Source organism: Xenopus tropicalis, chromosome 9 (assembly GCF_000004195.4).
Source record: "Xenopus tropicalis strain Nigerian chromosome 9, UCB_Xtro_10.0, whole genome shotgun sequence".
Classification (NCBI taxonomy): Eukaryota; Metazoa; Chordata; class Amphibia; order Anura; family Pipidae; genus Xenopus; species Xenopus tropicalis.
The window spans coordinates 32,651,714-32,664,486 of NC_030685.2; the positions used below are offsets into that span (position 1 = coordinate 32,651,714).

At 40.1% G+C, this 12,773-nt stretch overlaps 1 protein-coding gene across 1 annotated transcript; it reads right to left on the reverse strand.

Annotated features, from left to right (window-relative positions):
• Window positions 1-506: 506 nt before the first annotated feature.
• clec19a (C-type lectin domain family 19 member A) lies at window positions 507-12,462 on the reverse strand. Its single transcript, XM_002932209.5, has 5 exons — window positions 12,059-12,462; window positions 7,514-7,679; window positions 6,065-6,158; window positions 5,605-5,737; window positions 507-826 (listed from the first exon to the last, which is right to left on the reverse strand). Exons 1-5 carry the CDS (start codon window positions 12,165-12,167, stop codon window positions 747-749), a joined length of 582 nt encoding a protein of 193 aa, XP_002932255.2. The 5' UTR covers window positions 12,168-12,462; the 3' UTR covers window positions 507-746.
• Window positions 12,463-12,773: the final 311 nt, after the last annotated feature.

Below are 12,773 nucleotides of genomic sequence, written 5' to 3' on the forward strand. Positions count from 1 at the left end.
TTTTCTGATGGTACAGAAATGCCTGCAAGCACATTTGGAACATTCTACTTATTGCCTCTTCATAACACCATTCAGGCTCAACTGGACCAGTTGTGCCCAATAGGCACACATAATAGGCACACTAATGTGTGGTTATGTAATTTTCATCTAAGACAAGCAGTATGGCTCTCCCAATGCATATGTATAAGTGCATTATGCAGAGTAGAAATGTTTATATATATATACACTTAGGCAAACAATTAAATATGTTTTGTTATATGTTTTCATATAATACTGTACTTGGGGTGTTAATCTGAAATACACTTCTCTCTGTACCTTACTTAGTATTGTAACCCAGTAATATTATGTCGGCTGGCCTAGGTGCTACTTCAAATGCATGGAAAAGTGATATAGATGCAAAAATGCATTATATAACATGGGGTGGCTTGACTGGATGACTTCATTTGGATCCTATAATGTACATTAACGAAATGAAAAGGGTTGAAAAATAAGTCCACTCACATAGCTGAGCTAAATCAGGAATGTCCTTTATTGTCTTGCGCTTGTACAGACCAAAAGAGATTCCATCCTCTGTGACTAGATCAATAGTGTTCTATGTGTACACTTCAGGCTTACCCATTAACTAAGATTTTTTTTTTTGACAGTCAATTTTGGTTGTAGACTTGGCATCTTTAATTCTGTAGGGCTGCCAATCATCCATAAAAAAGTCACTGTTTTTTTGTTATTTGTGACGGTAGGAAGAGCAATCACATGTTGGTCGGGGTGGGTATCTTGCAGACAAAAGGGAACCCACGATTGCAGCTGTTGTCATTCCAGGAGCGCAGTGCTGAGGGGTAAAACATTAGATGAGTGAGAAACTCTATAGTAACCAAATGTGCCAAATTAAGGAATAGCTGTTAAGCCAAAGCTATCTTTACATCCACTCATGCAAAGTAGTCACTTTTCCCATAGTTGCTATTAATAACAATATAACAGAAAAGCCAACAGCGTGCATTCTATCACATAGTTGCAATGGCTGGCAGAAGTGAATATGTGCCAGAAGTTTTTTTAAGCTAAAAATATAGGGACATTGTTGAAGTACTTACCTGGCCATTAAAGCTTTGTGCAATATAAAATGGTTAGAAAACCATTAAGTATAAGATACATATTAAAAATGATTAAAAGCAGCATGGAATGTTGGAGACCAAAGTTAGAGTTAGATTACATCCCTAACTCAATTACCCTAGGAGGTGCAACCTTTGTTCCAGGTCCCCCTCAAATTAAGATAAGGTTACAGATATAGAAAAAAAATTTCATCAAAAGTTCCAGTCATTCAGCTACAGTGCTAAAAATATCTAGGAGAAATATGTTCTTATCTGAAAGGACTTTCAAGCCTGAAAATAGGCATTCCTGCCAAATCTCACCTTAATTAACCACTGACCTTCAGGTTGAGCCCCCCTGCCACTATTCCAACCCCCCTTAAAGGCCAACCCTTTAGTTTAGGAACCATTGATCTAGGACAAGGATTAGTAGCTTATGCGGTGGGACACAAAAATGGGTCAACATGCTATTTCTTGGTGGGTTTCTATGATCCCCTTGTATATAAAAAAAATATCCTGCTAGACAGTGGTATTTTAAATTAGGTGAATAACTGATTGTAAACAAATTTGTGGGTTGCCAGCCTTATTCCACAAAAAAATAAATATGTGTCTCAAAAGAAAAAGGCCAAGAACACTGGCTGTAATCATCTAGGAGGCATGCAAGCAGCTCCCTACCTTTCCTCCATGTACTTTGTGTTCCTAACACCCACCAATGATGACAAAACATAAAAAACCCAAATAAATCAATGTGTCGGGAGCAATAACCAAAGTCATACATACAATAAACTAAACTCCCACTCGTGATTTTACACCCCTTCATTTTCAGTTGTTTTGAGCTTATATTTTTGAATTTCTTCACATTTCTAACTTTTTCTGTTTAAATCATGTTTTCTAACAGAAACACTCTGGGTACACTGTATCCTACCTCTTTATTACCATCAGATTTTCTGGTCAAATCATGTTCTTCCATACAAGTATCCATACTCATCCAGATTTATTGTTCAACAACTCCTTCCTATCCCAGACTCTTGCTTTCTCATATACAGACCTAATCATTTTAGATTTATAGCCTCTTTCCAATACATGACCCCAAAGAAGCATTGGCTGTTCTTGGAAGGCATCCCAAATGCAGCAGCTATGTCTTAAATGGTCAAAAGGTCCCAATGCACAAACTGTTACACATGCTAGCTTTCCTATTTTTCCCAGTCCAATCTCTTTCTATGGTAAAAATCACATCCAAAAATGCAATTCATCTCTCATCACTCTTTGTAGTAAAACAGGAATTGTAGGGGCTAACTACAAAAAGTAAAAAAGGCACCTTATATGCCTGTTACCACTTCCAGTGGCATGTCTACAATAGATAGTCCATTTCCCATATATCTTTATGTAGCTTGGTAACAGGTGGATAGGCATATTCTGGTAACCCCTCTTTTCTGCCTATGCAGGAGGTCAGTACAACCAAAGTGCCATTAGCCTTATTGTTACTATTATGCAAAAAATGACATCAACTGTGAGCTGTCTATGATATCAGTAGATTGACCTTGACAGCATAATAACATAGAACTTCTTACCAGAAGACATCCACCCATTGCTTATGGTATGAAACATGCACCTTAGCTGAATTATATGTAAACATCATAGAATAAGTGATACAAGCAGCAAAGAACTTTGCCATAAGCTTCCCTGGAGGGAGTGATAGGAGTAACCATGCCAACATTGTACATATCTTTCTCCTAAAAAGCTAGTTTATGCCTACAATTTGGAAAAAGTCTTTAGTTGGTTTAGAGCAGGGGTGTCAAACTCAATCACAAAAGGGGGCCAAAATATAAAACGCAGGCTAAGTCGCGGGCCAAATTTTTTATCAATATACTTAGTAAGGTACTAAGGGGTATATTTATCACAATGTATAAAAAGTGGAGTAAGATGTTGCTCATAGCAGCCAATAGATGCTTTACTACTGTTGAAATCTAATTACTGATTGGATGCCTTGGGCAACATTCCTGGTAATGCTTCACTCCACTTTTTACACAGCATGATAAATATACCCCTTAGTCTTAGTTACTATGTAAGGAAAATTGAAATTGAGCTATCTGGATGGTCAGACACACTCACCAAGGGCCACATAAAACAGCCAAGTGGGCCGGATTTGGCCCCGGGCCTTGTGTTTGACATATATGGTTTAGAGGGTACTTGGAAACCGTCAAGCAATGATGATTTGTCAAATGAAGAATTGCATCAGTTAATACTAGGAACCCTATAAATACTGACTCTTTCTCCAGTTACACAGACACATGCTCACCCACTTGTAACAGTCATACCATTCCCTGTCATCTACAATTAACATGTTATTGTGCAGGACAGATAAACATGTGTGAGCTGCTCCCAAGCAAATCTGCTGGAACATTCCTGGGAAAACCTTGAAGGATTTTTCATGTGGATCTGTGGATAGATTTTTTGCAGTTGGGTTATGGTAATAAAAGTCTGATTCAGTACAGAGTACAGGCCATGTGTGATAATGTGTATAACTGCTAAGATACATTTGGTCTTGTACACCTAGCGCAAATGCTAATGTGCTTTACTCATATTTTAAGGAGTTTGCCCTGAACTGGTACAACTGGTGTGTTTGCTACAATAGTTTATATAAAAAAGCTGCTGTGTAGCCATGGGGGCAGCCATTCAAGCTGGAAAAAATGAGAAAAGGTGCAGGTTACATAGTCAATAACAGATAAGCTCTGTGGAATAACGTGGTGCTTTATCTGTTATCTGCTATAAGTAATATATATGCTTTTCTCCTTTGAATGGCTGCCGCCTAGGCTACACAGCAGCTTTGTTTATATAAACTATATTAGGGATTCTGAGGCAAACACACCAGTTGTACCAGTGCAGGGCAACAGTGCACTATAATGTAATTAATTTAATACACTTTCATATTTTGGTGTTACTGTTCCTTTAAAGTCCTCACTGTCTGAAATACACAAAGGAGGAGTTTACTTGCACTTCGAGCCAATGGCCCCCCTGCACTATAAATGTAAACTAGGGACTAGGTTCAAGGTGCAACATGCAGAGAGCTCAATGGAAACATATACTTTACACCTGCTTTTGACCAGGAGTTGAATACAAGGCCCCTTTGTGCATTGTGCCTGCACGTGCAATTTTTCTGCACCTTTAGAAAGACAATTGTGGAATTATATGCTCATGGCTCACCTGCCTAACACCCAAAATGCCTGATGTTGCTACATAGCTTCTACCCATAGCATTATTTTTCTTAAATTGTATGGACAATTACATTTCAATTTCTGGGAAAAAAAATTGCATTGTGAAAAAAAAAAACATTGACATAGGTAATGTCACATGGCTTTGCCATTCTTGCATAGATATCAGAGGACTTGAGGCTATTAGAAGCCACTATTTAGAGTGCAGTGACCTGTATAAAAGCTGGATATATGGTCTTGGAACTCCTTGGTAACTTCTATTTTACAGTAGTAGACACATTATTCCCTATAGAATATGCTTGGGGTAGCATTAACCCAATGTCACTCTATGCCTGGAAATAACTGGCAATCAGCCTATGTATTGGTGTGTGGCTCCTAGTTTGTATTACTTGAGATGTCAGACCTGCTGCTCGCTCAGTTGAACTGTCACCTAAGAAGGGCCCTTCCAACCTTGCCTCAGGCGGCAGTAAGCAAGCAGTTACGGGGGGCTTCAAAAAAGCCACTAAACCTACATTTGAAATTCTTTATTTAGGGCTACTAAAATATTAGAATAAAGGAAGAGTTCAGCACAAATAAATGCACAGGATGACGATCCACACACCAGAAGTACAAATCTGAAAGCCTGGAGATGTGAATTTACATATGCGGAATGCAGATAATTAACCTTTAGAAGGAATATGCTAATAGGACATGACAAGCATCCACCCTCGGCTACAGATTGCATTGGCACGGCATGCCACACACTTCTAATAGTAATAACATAATGCATTTGCAATAGTACAATTACTATTTAAACAGGAATAATCCTTTTAAGGCTCAGGTTTTAGGCCACACTAAACTAAACAATGTGCCTTGTACATGGGATTCACTTGTTAGACATCATTTTTTCACTGTATAAGCCTCTGGGTTATAGTACGTACCCCACACAAGACATATTGTTAGTAAAGGGAAAGTTAATAGAATGATTCCTAATGTAAGAAATAGGTACATCCTTTTTTTCCTCCAGCAATGGCTCAAGCAACTTCACCCACAGTATTTTCCACAAAACACCAGGTAGCTTCTTCCCAGCAGCTCCTGTAACTGTATACAGATAATTTTGCCTTTGGAATGACCTTGATGCCTTCTCTCCATTTATTGCATGTGCACCAAGGGCAGTTGCAAGGAGGGAGAGCAAAGGCAGCATACATAAAAAAGGTAAGCACTAAGTACAAAAAAAAGGCACAGATTTAAAGGCTCTGATCACCTTATTAAATATAAATATACCTTATTAAATATCTTAAGACTCCTACTTTTTATGCAGATAAGGTACTTACCGCTGTAGTATCTGTACCACATCTGTACACAATCTTCATCTTCAGGGCTGGAGTTGGTTGCATCATCTGGTTGGTTTCCATCCCAGTAACTGTAATCATTTGGTGTCCCATCTGTCCATTCAAACTCACCTTCCTGTCAGTGAATAAAGGGCCCTTTTAGCACAGCTGTTTGAATTATTAATTTAGAAAACTGGGAAGGAATTGTTATCCACAATACAAATATTATAGGGAAAGGTAATAAAACTCCAAAACTTTGAACGCATGGGCTGCCTTCACACTTTCCCTGCCCCAGGGAAGCAAATCTGCAATCATTCTCACCTCCTTGTAATAGAAATGTGGCCTTATCTGTTGCTGGGAAATCAAAGGGGTGTCTCTGACAGCAGTTCTGGGAATGCAGTAGAAAATGCACATGCAACTGTATAAGAATAACACGCTGTATGTGTTTAGGTTTGGTGCTTACCTGCCTTCTGTCGCTTAATCCTATCCATATATCTGTGGGGACTCCTGTTACTTGGCTATTAACAAGGTCAAAGACAAAAACATTTTCATCCCAGCTGGTAAGAGGAACATGCAATGAAAAAGAATAAAGTGCAGTTGATATTAAGTTTTCTATTTTGTACTGTTTGTCAAATATACATTTAGCTGCTTTATCAATAACCTTTTGGATCTATATGTTCATATGCGCAGCCCTGCTCATGTCTGTATCAGCCCACACGTGCACTGGGATCCTTCATTTCCAGACAGTATACATAGCAGATGCATTTGCACCCCCTGCAAGTATGAAGGAGGATCAGACAGTGTTTCTGGAAGGCAGGAGAATGGGGCAAAAGCTTTCAGTGTATAAGGTTTCTGCACAGCAGCCCTACACCCTGTAAAAATATTTGGGGCAGAGTGATCTGCTTAACATGCCTTGTAGAACTGTCTGAAGTAGTGGATGTGCATAGATTGCTTGTAAAGGGGAAGTCTACAGGGGGACTCAGGGGCTGCAGCTGCCTCTTGAGACAGTGCCCCAATACCGCCACCCCTCACCCCACCTAGTTTACCTTGTTTGTGTCGGAGCAGTTTGAGAGGGGGTGTGTGGCTAGTGCAGAAAGTCCAATCGTGGTCTTTTAACTTGAAAAAATTTCCATGAAAAAAAAATAGAAATACAGAGGTGGCTTTTCCCGCCACTTATAACCTGCCCCATACTGCCGTTAAAGGCAAGGTTCTCACCATAACTGATGGCAGGAGTGACCCTGGAACTAAATAATGACTTGCCATGGAGGTAAGTGCAAGAGAACTAAGCGGCACAAAATTGCTCATAAGTTCAATGGACAGAGCTCTTGTGTCAGCATCCTAGTGTGTGGAACAGGAGTGCAAACAGCTGCAAAAAGCCTTTCTTGATAAATTTAACAGGCAAGAAAGGTGAAAATGGCTTGGGGGGGGGGTCCCAAATTGTTAGGCACCCCTCATGTGAATGTATTTGTTAATCGTTGGACCAACGGCTGGGACTCCTCTTGCAGAAAAACACACCATGCTTGGCTATTTTGCAGGGAGCACTACAAGCCATTTTACTGAGCTCCCAGGCATGTTGCTAAGTATAGTAAAATGTTCTTCTGTCTTTCTGTAATGCGCATGCCTTACTAATAAATGCAAAGTCTCAAGGGACAGTGGCACTGCACCCAATTCCATTGTTCTTTTAGAAGAAGAATTTATTTTAAATGATTATCTCTGCACTAGAGATGCAGCCCCCTCATCCCACCCTGTGCCCTCAAGGTAAGCTTTAGAGGGGGTGAAGTGGGGTAACATCAGGCTTGAGCTTCTGGTGGCAGCACATCTTGATGCTGTTGCACTACTGAATGTAATATCCTATTAGTGTTGTGTTACTAACAACTTAAGGGCTTGATTGGGGTTCCAAGAATAAACATACCTGTGGATAGAAACTAATTTAGCGGTCGTCCTGCCAAGTGAGAACTCTGAGCAGTAAAAATCTGCTTCTGCCCATGTTTTATTCATTGGGAAGAACCTGTAGCAGTTGCCATTATACTCAGTCCAAAACAGTGGGCAAGTGAAAGGTTGGCTTATATCTGTGAATGCTGGGAAAAGAATAAAGAATTGGGGGTGGCGATTATATACAGCAGGTAATTTGAACATGCAATTGTATAACTGAAAATAAGAAGAATACTGGATATGTAAGCACTAAACAATAATTAGTATTAAAATGACTACATGCCAATCATTCAATGTTCTGTACAATGGGTATGGATTTTTCAATACAATTCTAGTATATGCATACAATTTTAGAAATCTGTGCCCAGTTTGGTGTAATCAGTATACTATGTGCTGGGAAGCTGATGGCCAACATCCTATAGCTAAAGGGAACTTCAGCAAAGATCCAGTCAATCAAATGCTTTATCAAGTGCTTTAGCCCCCGTATGTAATAAAAGGCACAGAGTCTGCTCAGGTGCAGTAACCTATAGCAACCAATAAAATATTTGTTCCTAAAAAGGTGACTAGTATATGCTACCTGCTGATTGCTTGCTGTGAGGGATATTATCCATAGCAAACCTTGCACCTGTTATTACATAACCCTAATGTTCAACTGGCGTGCGCAGCACTCCAAGGACTGTAATGACCCCAAGCTTGCCAATGAACTCCACAGACATCTCTGTATGAAATAATTTAATGTGGTCCTCAAACATGCAGAATATCAAATAATCAACCTTGATACAAGGAATTTAGAGTGAGTAAACCCTTTCCCAAAGCACAAGGAATTAAAATCCAGTTTTGGTATTAACATTTTCATAGAATACCCCATACCACAGAATGTATATGTAGTCCTGACTGTGATTTAGAACCCAGTGGGTAAGCTTTAGCTTATAGAATATCCCATGAACATGGAAATGTAAGGAATTTCTTCTGCTTTACAAAATCAGCCTAGTGAATGCAAATAAACAGGGGAGGTACCCTTTGAAGTTACCAGAGGCAGCAAAAAGTCACTCCTGGTAACTTCAAAAACCCATATTCCAATTTTTAAATTGGAATTTGGCTCTTCTTGTGCAAAGATTGCTATTGTGCTCTCTGCACTAGTGATGCAGCCCCCATCAACGCAAAGAGAGCGGAGGGGAAAGTGGGGGCGGAATCCCTTGGCCACCTCGGCAAAAGGTTGTGCAGCATTGCTCTAAAACTTACAGCTAGAAATGGTGTCTAGAAGACAAATCTGCCCCACAGTGGGAAGAATAATGTGGGTAGTCCTAATTTGGAAAGACACAGCTTTGACTGAAGGAACACTAATGCCAAGATAAGGGCTCAGAATGGCAAGGAATCCAAAGGGATCTGGTTGCCAGGCTTTGCACAGTACTCTGCATGTGCTGATCTAGATGAGAATAGTTGTGCATATAAAACAGATAATACAGGGGATCATGACTGCAATCATGACTATAACAGCATAATTCAACATTGAGAGAAATGCATAGCTAAGCTACCTGTCAGACAGAAAGAACTTTCTTTTTTTTTCCTCATTATTTTTTATATATAACAATTTTACAAATATTTGCTGATAAACAATGTATCATACATATAGGACTGAACTATAGAGCAAAGATTAACACATGCAGTAACAAGTATTTTGCAAAACAACTAATAGTATCAGAAAAATAACTTTTCTTAAATAATATCTCCAAGGAACCAAAAGCAACCTTGTAGGTTAATTAAAGAGCTAGAAATTGATGCCTTCATTCCCACAACAGTAATAAACAAAATCTGTACTGTTGGCTGGAATGGAAAACCTGACATAAGGAGTTTGTTATTTATGTTATGTACAGGTCAAACATTCCAGTTAACACTGGTAACAATTTGAGAGGAGCATGAGTAAGGGGAGTGCAATATCTCAGTGGATGTCAGATGCCCACAGAGACAGAAGAAAGCAATGCTGATTTCTACCTTGATTGCACAGTAGGTCGGATTGTTAGAGCTGGTTGGGAGTAATGCAAGCTGCCTCTGCTGTGCCACTCCTTGTCTAGAATTTTCCAGTGAAATGCTGAATGAATTACAGGTCATAAAAGCACAACACTGAAACACTGGACACATGTAAACTATCTCTGCCTCATCCAAGAGAAATGCATGTCTGTATAATTTCCTTCAAGGTACAGCACTGTACACTCAGGTACTTATATATAAGCCTATGCAGGGCCGTATGGTCTCTATTGGTTGCAGCTGGGTGCAAAAGTTGCCCCCTGTTTTTTGAACATTTTTAAAATATACAGTGTATCTGCATTAAACCATTGAAATGGATTATAGACTCATTTCCTACTAAGCTTTGCCTTTCAGGCCTGCTACTGACCATTAAACCTGTCTCTGCAGCATACACATCCTACACAAAGGCATACACAGGTATAGCCAAAGGCATCAGTGCAATGTCATCAAATATCCATCATTCCTGCCACACAAGTTATTATGGGCTTTCCATCAGCATTGGAAACACTATGGATAGACTAGCACCTCAAACTATCTTGGCAGTCAAGCAAGAGATTGGCTGCTTGCGACAAGTGATTCTAAATGATTCCTGCCTGGAAACCAAAATGGCTTTTTACCCTACTGTCCCCCCACTACAGTAAGCACAATTAGTGCTGTAACTTTAACCTAACTGTCTCAAGGCACCCTGATAACCATAGATATGAGCAGTAGTGAACTGAAGGGGTGGATAATAGTTGCAATCATGTATGTTCTGAAGCTGTATTCAGTTTCAGAACATACCCCAACAGCCACAGTGGGATAAAGTTTCAGCACTTATTTTGCCTACTGTGGTAGGAGTACTGCAGGTTGAACAGCCTTTTGGTTTCCAGGCAGGAATCTTTTCGAACTACTGCCCACAAACAGCCAATCTCTTGCTTGACTGCCACGGTAGTTTGAGATGCCAGTGTATTCATAGAGTTTCCAGTGCCGTTGAATAACCCTTATTAACTTGTGTGACTAAAATGATGGATATTAAGATGCTTAATCGGGCCGAAAGCAGTGATGCTCAAGTCTGTGTATGCCTTTCATCACTGATGCAATACTATGGCTTCTGCCTCTAATGTAAGTTTCTAAACCCTAAAAAAAGTTATTCAGGGTTTCCTGGGCTGGCGAATGATGCTGAATGATGTTAATACCAGTAAATACTAGCAAGGCTAAAGGTGGCCATACACGGTAAGCGAGCAGATCTTCATCTACGGGTGGGCGATATCGGGCTAATTCGGTTGTTTGGCCCTGGAACGGCGGGTATAGGCACTGTCAGAAGCTGCTGAATCAGTCTAAAGGACTGATATCGGCAGCTAGGATCGGCCCGTGTATAGGTGGCCATACATGGTAAGATCCGCTCGGTAGGAGAGGTCGACAAGCAAGCGGATCTTTTCCTGATATCCCTAACTATGGGTGGGCGATATCAGGCTAATTCAGTTGTTTGACCCTGGGAAAGAATTAGAACGGTGGGTATAGGCACCGTCGGTTCAGACTTAATGCGGTCCCCAATATGATGGAAAAATCAAATCTGCCCGATTTCAGGCAGGTCCATCGTTAGTGTCCATACATGGGCAGATAAGCTTCCGAATTGGTCTAAAGGACCAATATTAGCAGCTAGATTGTATGGCCATGTATGGCCACCTTAAGGCCACCTTAAATGAGGCAAGATGCAATTGTAAAAATTATAGGTTACACATTTTTATTATGCAGCTATAACTCTACACTTCTACAACTCCTGGTGCCACATCGATATATTGTCACTGAAGCTTATCCCCTGAAGCTTTATTTTTTTGGGGGGGTGTAGAAATTAAAACAAACCCCTTGCCGCATGTGACTCCATTAGTTTCCTCTGAATTGCATAGACCTGGTCTACATATTCAAATATACACTGGCTTTTTAGTCATAGCTTTGTAGGTCCCCCAGCACCAGTTCTTTAGGCACCCTAGCAGGGTGGGTACCAGCATACGCAGGTGTCTTGCCAACAGCAGAGGTGGCTAGAAGGGCTAGTGCTAGTGAGCAATAAGCTGTGATACACTATCTGGAGGGGCTGTATTGACAGTGACTAGAGCTGGTTAATGATCTGAAGAATACAGTTCTAAAACATAACACTAAAAGTTTTAATTGCTTTTTTTCTGATCCCTGTTATTATCCACCACTACTGCCCGTATCTAAAGTCTAAAAGGGAGGCTTAAGACACTTTAGACTCTGGCATTTCATTAGCTATATTTAAGTGTTTAGTACTTCAACCACTTATTATATATAATGGGAATTTATGATAATTATTTTGTTATTATTATTGTTTTACAGTTTAGCCAATATGCATGTAGTATAATACAGAGAATTTATAAGCACACTGAAACCCCTCTGAATCTTCAAGTACAGATAGATTAAGTGGCTTGCCTAAAGCATACCGTATGCATTAAAAAGCATAAGACTACAATTATAAAAGCAATTTGCATTAGTAAAGTACACTCACCTTGACTGAGTTTAATCTCTGTCTGTGGAAATGCCTGAACATTAAGGACAATCAATGCAAGGACTGTGCATACATCCCATTGAATCGAAGTTGGTAGACAAAGTCTCATGATGGAACTTTATGACAGCTCCAGCAAGATGTCAGCCCCTTCCTTGAGTCAGGCTTGGATGTGTTTACTGAGCACGTTTCCTAATGCAGATGTAATGCTTGTAAAGAACACTCCCCTGCTAAGTACAGACTGTCAGAGGCTTGTGCATGGGCTAGCCAAGGTCCTCACTCTTTCACCACTTCTCAGCACACAGCAGACGCATGGTGGGGTTTTTAGTTTAAGAAATGGATTTGACTGTATCCTGTGCCTTCAGCAATGATTTAAACCCAGAATCACCATGGGCTGGAAGGTGCTAAAAGAAGGAAACCAGAAATAAAGATAATATCACAGTTTATACTGTATAATATATGTAATATAAGGTGACAAGGAAGCATATTTATTAAGGAGTGAAGCCATGGTTTGCCATAAGCTAAACTGCACAGCTCTCTCTTGTATAGGATTTTAGGGGCATATTTTTCAAAGGGTGAAAGTAGAGGAAACCCTGGGGGGCATTTACTGTGCATGCACAAAAGGGCTGAAGACTGTTCCACTTATTGCCCATGCATGAGGCACTTCTGCCAGGGGGAATGGCATGTTTTGGCAGGCACAGGCCATGCCCCAGGATGT